The 10,392-nt window shown below is 35.6% G+C and overlaps 2 protein-coding genes across 2 annotated transcripts; one reads left to right on the forward strand and one right to left on the reverse strand.

Moving 5' to 3' along the window:
- The first annotated feature begins 558 nt into the window (after nt 1-558).
- LOC142173016 (uncharacterized) lies at nt 559-1,767 on the forward strand. The gene has a single exon (XM_075237595.1). The coding sequence runs from the start codon at nt 559-561 to the stop codon at nt 1,765-1,767; it is 1,209 nt and encodes a 402-aa protein (XP_075093696.1).
- A 6,058-nt stretch (nt 1,768-7,825) lies between these two features.
- Nucleotides 7,826-10,169, reverse strand: LOC107813936 (xyloglucan endotransglucosylase/hydrolase protein 24). The gene is made up of 3 exons (XM_016639261.2): nt 9,852-10,169; nt 9,346-9,539; nt 7,826-8,433 (listed from the first exon to the last, which is right to left on the reverse strand). The coding sequence occupies exons 1-3, from the start codon at nt 10,122-10,124 to the stop codon at nt 8,031-8,033; spliced, it is 870 nt and encodes a 289-aa protein (XP_016494747.1). The 5' UTR covers nt 10,125-10,169; the 3' UTR covers nt 7,826-8,030.
- Between the last annotated feature and the right edge of the window lie 223 nt (nt 10,170-10,392).

Consider the following 10,392-nt stretch of genomic DNA (forward strand, 5'->3'; position numbering starts at 1 on the left):
TCTTTGTTATTTGTTCTTCATTTGTAATCCTATATTACTTTCAAAAAGTGTCTTTGCAGGACAGATTTAAACCACTGTTTGGTTTAGTTTCTTGACTAGAGTTAGTCAAGGTTTGTTGCTTTGTAATAGTGTTATTACAAAGAGGTTTGCAATATAGTTATTGCAAGTAGGTGGGGGATTAAGAGTTTAATTTCTAGGTTATAATAGGTTGTAATCTAAAGTTGCTCGGTTAGTAAAGTTGAAATCCTACGAGTGTAGGTAGTGGTTTTTAATCCCGTGAGTTGGGAGTTTTCCACGTTAAATATTGCGTGTTCTTTATTTACTGCCGATTTACTGTGGGAACATATAGAGAAGTTGGTTCCCTATATTGTTTTGTATTACAGTCTGTTGTTTACCGTGGGAACTGAGAGAGAACTTGGTTCTATATACAGTTTGGTGGACTCTTAGTTTCTATCAGTTGGTATCTACATGGCTGCTCCACCAAACTTCGAGGAAGGACAATTAACTTACAAACCACCAAGATTCAACGGCCAATACTATGGTTGGTGAAAAACAAGAATGCATGACTTCATCATAGCTGAGGACTCAAAGTTGTGGGATGTAATCTGTGATGGACCTTTTGTTCCCATGAAAACTGTTGGTGAGGGAACAGTTACAGTCCCAAAAACAAGAAAAGAGTACAACAATTATGATAGAAACGTTATAGAGAAAACTTTCAGGGCAAAGAAAATTCTTGTTTGTGGCATCGGGCCAGATGAATATAGTCACATCTCAGCTTGTCAATCTACTAAGGAGATTTGGGAAGCTTTTCAAACTGCCCATGAGGGAACTACTCAAGTTAAGCAGTTCAAAATTGATATGCTTACTACTGAGTATGAGCTTTTCAAGATGAAGGAGGATGAGTCTATTCAAGATATGCACACACGTTTCACCTCCATTATCAATGAGCTTCACTCACTTGGAGAAGTCATCCCAAGAAACAAGCTGGTCCGAAAAATACTCGGTGTTTTACCAGGTTCCTGGGAAAGCAAAGTGAATGCTATCACTGAAGCCAAGGATCTGCAGAAACTGACCATTGATGAACTCATTAGAAATATCAAGACCTATGAGATGAAGAGAAAGAAAGATCTTGAAAGAAGAGAGTCCAAGAAGGAGAAGAACCTGGTTCTCAAAGCTGCCCACAGCGACTCAAGTAGTGATGAATCTGACATGACATATCTCACTCAAAGGTTTCTAAAGATGATTCGTAAAAATGGTGGGATCCTAAAGAAAGGAAGATGCAGCAGGAACTTCAAAGGAAATGATTGTTGTCATAAGTGTGGAAAGCCTGGACATTTCATTAAAGACTGTCCTCTTCATAAGCAGGATTATTACAAAACCAACACTGAAAAGGTAGCTAAGAGGAACCAGGTCCCTGACAGAAAGTTCAAAAGAAGATATGATGTTGAAAACATGGTGAAGCAAGTCCCGGTTAACTGGGGAGATTCCTCCGGTGAATCTAAAGGTGAAGATGACCAAGGAGATACATTTATGATAGTTGCTGACAATGAATCTTCAGAATATGAGTCAATCTTTGCACTCATGGCCAAATCTGATGATGATGAGGACAAGGAGGAAGATGGGGTAAGTTTTCTTGATGTTCAAAGAAATTTAAAAACTTACTCTAAGAAAAAATTGATGCCCTTAGTAAATGTGTTGATTGATGCCTATCATAGTCTCATTAATGAGAAAAATGCTTTAATAGAAGAAATTGGTGACATGGAATAAAAGAGGGATGATATGGTAGTTTCCATTGTAGATTTGAAGGAACAAGTGGAAGAAGTAACTAAAGAAAATAACTTGTAGAAAAACCAAACAAAAAAATGGATGGACAACCATAAGGGTAAAGAAGTGGCTAGTGAGGCTCAACTTGAGCTTGAGAGTGACCTTAAGAAAGTTAAAACAAGTCTTGTTGTTGATCTTGAAAAAAATAGACAACTTCAAGAGGATATGAAAAGGGTTAAAAATGATCTTGATAAGTCACTTAAATGGACATGGTCCTCTGATGTAATAACGTCTTTGTACAAAAGTAATGGTGGAAACATGCAATGAATCAGGTTCCAAAAGGCTAAAACCTCCTATAATCCCCATAGCAAGCATGCAACTGTGGCTTGGCTGTGTACTCACTGTGGTCAAACTGATCATTACAATGACTCTTGTAAAGTTAAAATTCAGTCTCTATAGAAAAATAAAGTTTTATGTTGAAAATAAGCATATTGTTGAGGAACCTGGTCCTATAAGAGGAAAATATATGTTGCATGCGTGGGCGAAAAGAAGTTTGATCCGCTCGTTATATCATTATAAGGGACCCAAGTTGGCTTGGGTTCCTAAGGCTAATCAGTAATTTCGTGTGCAAGCTGGAGTGAGAGGTAGCAGTCAAAAAATAGTATATGGATAGCGGCTGCTCTAAGCATATGACTAGAAGAATGAATGGTTTCCTCTCACTCTAGGCTTTCCAAGGTGTGTGTTCTTTGAAAACGGTAAGAAGGCTATATTCTTGGTGTTGGAAAAATTAACAAAACACTCTCCCATGCAATTGAAAATGTGTACTATGTGAATGGCTTGAAATATAGCTTGTTGAGTGTATCTTAAATCTATGATAAGGAAAAATGAAGTGAAGTTCTTGTCCAAATCTTGCACTTTCACCAATCTTAAAACTGGTGAAATGGTATTGAGAGCCAAGAGATTCAAGAACATCTATGTTGCAGACCTTGATTCACTGAATGGTGGTGATATAACATGCCTAAGTGTCATTGATGATGATACAGAGTTATGGCACAGACGACCGAGACATGCGAGTTTTTATTTGCTAAAAAAGTCGGTTATGGAGAACTTGGTTCGTGGGCTGAAGCATTCAACACTGCCTGCTACTTGATTAACAAGTGCATGATCAGGTCCTTTCTCGAGAAGTCTCTCTATGAACTGCTCAATGGGAGAAAACCCAAGCTAACTTACCCGAGAGCCATTGGATGCAAAATGTTTTGTTCTCAACAATGGTGGCAAATGGTCACATAACAAAGAAGATGAAGATGGAGAATTTATAAATGTTTCCGGTGAAGTTATAGATATTGCAAATAGAAAAGACTAATTTGATGAGTCCAGTCAAGCAAAGCGATGAAGGAGATGTAGTAGAATCTCCAAAAGGCTCAGAGGAACCCGGTCCCTCTATTACCTCGGCTGCTGAACATAGGGTTGTTGATGTTGCATTTTAGGCACTCCTGATGAAGAACAAAGGAGTGGAAGTCATAATTCTTTTGATTTCACTGATGTTTCAAATATGGAGGAACCTGGTCCTTCAAATTCTGAAGATCAAGTATCCAACTAGAAGCAAAAGAGTTCACATCCCTTCCAAATGTAATCACACCCTTAGACTCTGGTATTCAACCTAGTTCTAAGGCAAGGAACATGTTTGCCCTCTCAGCCTTCTTATCTCAAATCGAGCCTAATAACATCAAAGAAGCATTAGAAAATGCTAACTGGATAGCTGCTTTGCAAGAAGAACTCCATCAGTTGAGAGGAACAAAATGTGGCACCTGGTCCCTAGGCCTTCAGATGAACCTGGACCAAAACGCCCTCACTTGAAGGCTGCCAAAGGAATTTTGAGGTATCCTAAGGGAACGCAAGACCTGGTCCTCGTCTATTTTCAGGAGATGCTTTTGACTTGGTGGAATATGCTGATGTTGATTATGTTGAATATCTGGTGGATAGAAAAAGCACATATGGAACGATACATTTTCTGGGGTCATGCTTGATCTCATGGGGTACGAAGAAATAAATTGTGTGGCTCTTTCTACTACTGAAGCTGAATATATAGTTGCTGCTTCTTGTTGTGCTCAACTGCTGTAAATCAAGCAACAACTAGAAGATTTGGGTGTGTTTATAAATTTTATTTCATTGTTGTATGATAATACAAGTGTTCTAAACATTGCAAAGGACCGGTACAGCACAAGGAGACAAAGCGTATTGATGTGCGATATTACTTTTTGAGGGACAATGTTGAAAAAAAGACTTATTTGTATGAAGGTTTGCAAGACAGAGGATCATGTAGCAGATATCTTCACCAAAGAACTGAGCAGAGAACACTTTGAAAGAGGTCGTCTAGAGTTGGGGTTGATCAGGATCAACTAAGGACCTGGTCTCTCGATGATTGGCTATGTAAAGAAGGAAATGTACAATGCTAAAAAGTGTTTTTTCGGTGGCCTCTAACTTAATTCTATATTGTTACAGGTATACACACATAGCAGTTTCAGGAGGAAACAAGTATGAGTGACATTGCACTTCTAGGAGTTTTTGCTCAAATTTTCAAAAACCGTCAAGGAACCTGGTTCCTTTGACTCAGGTTAGTAGTCTCTTAAATACTTAAGTGCCTTTTTTAAACTGTTAGTGTCATGTCATTAATTTATTCCCACCTCTCTCTCTTAATTTTTGAAGTCCAAAATGTTAAACCTTTCTGAACTGACTTGTTGCTCCCCAAAAAAAACTATTTCCTTCTCTCACACCTAACCAAAATTGATTCTTTTCTGCAAAACCAAATCAACCTTATCTCAAAAAGAATCATTCTCTCCAAATATGTTAGAAGTGAACCCAACTCTGTCACCTTCCAAAATCCTAACTCCATATGAATCGAAACCCAATAAGTCTTTGGTATATTTTGATGGGACTTTAACTGAAAAGGAACGGGGTTGATCTAATATTCTAGAGAGTGAGGCTGAAATTGTTGTTGGGTTTGCAGAAGCCTTGAAGGGTGGAGGAATTAATGAATGTGCTGGAAAATGGGAAACTGAATGAGGGACCTTGTTTCTCAAATCCTTCTTAGGATGTTAATTCAGATGATGATCTTTTTATCTTGAGTTTTGTGCTTAAACGAACCTCCGATCCAGTAAAAAGGATCGATGAAAAGTAGGTTGATTGATGATGAAGTGGTGTGACCTGCTGATGTGGTGACTGTGAAAAAGAGAGTGAAGTGGAAAAATCTTCACTTGTGAGAAAGAATTCAAAAAAAAATGGAGAAAAGAAAGTTGGCTGAGAAAGATGCAGCAGATGATAAGGGTTAATAGATTGAGAAGAAAAAGAGGGAGACATGGCCGCTCAGGGAAAGAAAGGGTAGTGTGAATGAGGAACCTGCTTCCTTACAGAAGAAAAATGTTGAGTTATCGGGTTTGCGGAGGTAGAAGATTCTAAAGTCTCAAAAAGTGTTGTTAGACAGAGTGTTGACTCCGATATTGCTAAAAAATGGAGGAACTTCTTGACACTGTTAAATTCCAAAAATAGAATCACCTCTTTGTTCCTCCAAGTCTCAACATTTATGAAGAAGAAGTAAAAACTTCTATGTTGTATGTGATACTCTGATACTATATGTGCATGAGACTGAGTTTGTTCTTGATGAGGAGAAGCTTGGGGAGATTCTTGGTGATCTGATTGATGCTTCAGCCTGCTTAGATAGGTAGAGAACCAGGTCCCCAAGGACCCTTGGTAGAATAGAATTCTAAGTTGAAGGGTGAGAATGAAAGATTAAGAAAACAGGTTGAGGACTTGAGAGACCAGATGATCATTGATCAAAGGATTGTAAATGAATGAATGGACAGGCTTATCAAGACCTTAGCCCCTTAATTTTCATCCTGCCCAGTGATCCATGTCTTTCACTCCTTCCAAATTACCTAGAATTCCTATCTTCTTTTGATCCCTATGTTTGATGATATTGGTACTTTAGTTGTTTAAATTGTCATATTCTGTATTATTGAAACTACTGTGCTTTTGTTATAATTACTCTACTATGGGCAATCACTCTATTTTGTGCAATGACATTCACTTGTTATTGTTTATGTTGTGTTGCCCAATTGGCATGAGTTAATATTGCTGAACTTCTTTTTGGTTGTGCTTCTTCTGTTATTCTTTTCAATGATGCCAAAAAGGGGGAAGTTACATAGGTGTCAACAGGGGCAGGAACAGAATCGAATTGATATGATGTGTTGTGCATGAAAGATAGCTCTGCTTCGTAGGGGGAACGTTGCTAATAACATGTTGATTATATGTCTGATCCGCAGGGAAACATATGAGGAATGTGGTTCTCAAGAGGAACATCAATTTTGGGTTTGTCATCATCAAAAAGGGGGAAATTGCTTTAAGTTATTATTTCATGTTTTGATGATTTGCCAAACGTTCTCAAGGAACCAGGTACGGACCAGATGTGATCAGTACATATAAGAAATGCGATTCTCAATGGGGGTATCAATTTTGTGTTTGTCATCATCAAAAAGGGAGAAATTAATAAGTTATGCTATTTTGTATTTTAATGATTTTCCAAACAGTCTCGAGAAACCCGTTTTGATCAGTTCCTTACTTTTGGTTCTCAAGGAGAATATGGCTGATTCATAGGGGAAACAATGTGGAGATCAAATTCTCAGGGGGAATATCAATTCTAAGTTTGTCATCATCAAAAAGGGGAAAATTGATATGTTATATGTCTTTTGTTTTGATGATTGACAAACTTCATGAGAGAACTAGATAAGGAACCTGATATGATTAGTTCTCTTGCATTCAGAGTAACTAGTCAGATGTCTGGTTTAATTCTCAGTGAAATCAGATAAGGGAACAACAGAGGGAACAAATATGGATCAGTTCCCCTAGTTGTCGTGCAGTCAACTCTACAGTTGTAAAAGCTACTGCACTGTACCGTCTGGCAGCAGTACAACAACACAGATGTAGCTTGTTAAGGCCAAAATAAAGGACACTTTATTACATCATCCTTGATGACATCACACATACATATTATCAACATGAGGCAAGGGATTTCATCTCTCCAACACTGGAAAATCCAAAAAATCATATCCTCTCAAGTGCTAGCCACCACCTCTCTCAAGAACAAAGTTGCTGCAACCTCAAGGACCAGATCCAAAGATTGAAGATATCTTAAGTCCTTAGGTTTGTTGAGTCTTTGTTATTTGTTCTTCATTTGTAATCCTACACTACTTTCATGAAGTGTCTTTGTAGGACATATTTAAACCACTGTTTGGTTTAGTTTCTTGACTAGATTTAGTCAAGGTTTATTACTTTGTAATAGAGTTATTATAAAGAGGCTTGCAATATAGTTATTGCAAGTAGGTGGGGGATTAAGAGTTTAATTCCTAGGTTATAATAGATTGTAATCTAAAGTTGCTCGGTTAGTAAAGTTGAAATCCTACGAGTGTAGGTCGTAGTTTTTAATCCCGTGAGCTGGGAGTTTTTCACGTAAAATATTGTTGTGTTATTTACTTACCGATGTGTGTGTGTTCTGTGGGAACTGATAGAGAATCAGGTTCTCCATATAGTTTGGTAGACTCTTAGTTTCTATCAAGAGACGAATATAAGATTTAAGCTTTATGGGTTCAACCTTGAAAGTTTTTTGCTATGAACCTATTGTAGTTTTAAATTATGGGTTCAAACTTACTAAATATTATAATTTTAGTAAATTTTTACACATAAATTTATGTTATGCGTTGAAAATACTGAGTTCAGTTGAACCCGGTGTTACAACTCTACATCCGCCTCTATATATATAATTCCGTCCAAATTTATATGGCATGATTTAACGATGGGAATTCAGACATATAATCTTCACGTTTGTTGAAATATAATTTATATATCCAAAATTTACATAAATAAAACTATAAGTCACAATAATTAATAATTCAAAATATTTAAAGAATATACGAAAAAATTACGGTTAAATAAAAACTCATTTGGATCCTTTCATTTAATAACTTTGTCACATATAAAGTAAGACAGAGTACCTATTACAATAAACGTATACGACGTCCGAATCAAACTTCATTTATCACAAAACTCAAGAAACTTACAAGACAAGAAATATTGTTTCTGCGCTGCGATTGTCATACTGATGTAGCATTACATTTTATTACATGATTCTATTTGTAAATTATTATCTGTGAAAAATGAGCCCCGTCAATTACAAGAGGAATATGATAATTACCAAGACTAATATATAAAAAAAATTAACTAGTCGTGGAGTTGAAATTGCATTCTTGAGGAAGACCTTGAGGAAACCTTTTAATATCAGTACAATAATTATAAACCATATAATTTTTCTGCACCCATTGTAACCTAGCTTGGCTTGTGGAATCAAGTTCTTGAAAAAACCATGGCTTTGTGGAATTTGTGCTACTATTGCATGATGATTTTCCAAATTCCCAAACACAAGCATTGGCTTTGAAATTTCTAAAAGAAGCTATAAATGGAGCTTTGGACCAATCTGTTTTAATAAGGCCACCCCTAGTAGCCCAATCATCTGCATTCCATAGACTTGCATATACCCTCATAGGTTGGTTGGTTGGGTAGGGTACCCCACTTGACTTCATGTTCTTGAACACTCTTATTGGTGTACCATCCACATAAAATCTAGAAAATTTGTAAACCAAACATAAAAATACATGTATAAGTCTTTGTCAATTTGTAAAGGAAGAAATAAAATAATGTCATATTCAACTATTAGGCGGACACAACTTATTTTGGGACTGAGACGTGATAGTAATAGTTATTGTTGTTGCTGTTATATTCAAATATAAAGGATTAACAATAATTTAATAGATTTAGTGGGAGTTTGGACATAAAAATTGTGAAATTACGAAAAAAATAAAAAAAAATCAAATGAAGTGGTATTTAAAAATCATAGTTATGTTTAGACATGAATACAATTTAGAGCTATTTTTTCAGTTTCTGTGAATGATTTGAAGTGAAAATTTTGAAAAATAATTTTTTGGAGTTTTTAAATTTTTGAAAACTTTCGAAATTCAACTTCAAGTGAAGTTTGAAATTTTCATGGGAAATACTGATTTGAAAATTTCTGAAAAAAAGTAAAAAACAAATTATGGCCAAGCGAGGCCTTAATTAACTTCTTGTGCGTCATGATTCTAACTAGGTACATCAATATTATGAACATTATTCAGCTTATAGTTTGCATAATATTCTAGTATATTGGTCAATTTTATAAGAAATGACGAATAGAGCAAGTCAAAATAAAGATAAAGTTAGATTTATAGAACTTTAGGAGCAAAAACCAAGAGAGAGATATAAGTTTGGATGGTTATGTGATACTATTACTATTTGAGGAGTTAAACTGTTTTTTGTTTTACTTTCTCATATTTTTTTTTTCAAATATACTTTGATTATTAACTATCTTAGCAAATTTTACGTAATTTTTTCCGTAGTTTTCAAATTGTGTAAATTTTATTTCAAAATAAAATAAAATTGATGGAGCAGTAATGGTTCTAATGAATAATGATATGGCTTGTATAGTAAAGGGATACCTACATAATTGTTTGGGGGTTCCAAAGAATGGAGTAGGTATGAAAACCAGCAGTGGGATCAAACCATAAGTAGAACTGTTGTTCTTTGTCACCTTTGCCTTGAGTGTAAACATTTGTATGAATAATATATGGATCACCACTAAGATTTCCCAAGAATTCGAAATCTATCTCATCGTGTGTTGCCCCTTGTGATGATAACTGCGTAGAAAATTAAAATAAAATAAGATCTTAATAATCATATGATATAAAAATAAGAAGAAAAATTACCATATGATCGTAATTCTTGGTGTAGATTAAATGACAGCATCACCAATATAACTATGATATAAGGCAGCCCAGGGAAGGATCGCATCCCAAGGGATATGATGTAGACAGTCTACCCTAATACAAGCATTAGTGACTACTTCCACGACTTGTTCCCATAACTTATAGGTCACACAGGGACACATTTATCGTTGCTCCAAAACTTTCCTTCCAAGTACATAATATTAACTATGATATAATACTTACATAATATGTAGTAACTGTGCCGGCTGAGTTTTCACGTACGAGTTTCAACTGCATATCGATCCTTCCAAATAAATACTCTCTCTTGGATTGAATACCAGAACCAGAGGCTTTGTCAAGAGAGAGGGTAAGAAGTTTTCCATTGTTGAGAACCTTTGCCCTACCATCTCCCCATGTAACATCAAAATCTTGATTAAAATTACTAGAAGCCAAGATATGATATTGCAAAGAGCATAAGGCAAGAAAATTCAAACATTGAACTAACAAAGAAGCCATTTGGTAATTGATGTTAGTGATCTTTCTTGATTTGATGATGGATTGTAATTTCTCTCTCTCTCTATATATATATATATATATATATATATATATATATATATATATATATATATATATATATATATATATATATATATATAGAGAGAAAGGTTAAGGCATGAAAGTTGTTGGGGATCAAAAAGAAGGTTCCTAGAAATTGGAGGGCCATTTTGGTAATGGAGTAGGACAGCTGGCAAATAGTTTACTCCCACTATAACAGTGGGTGGGC

Source organism: Nicotiana tabacum, chromosome 18 (assembly GCF_000715075.1).
Source record: "Nicotiana tabacum cultivar K326 chromosome 18, ASM71507v2, whole genome shotgun sequence".
Taxonomy (NCBI): domain Eukaryota; kingdom Viridiplantae; phylum Streptophyta; class Magnoliopsida; order Solanales; family Solanaceae; genus Nicotiana; species Nicotiana tabacum.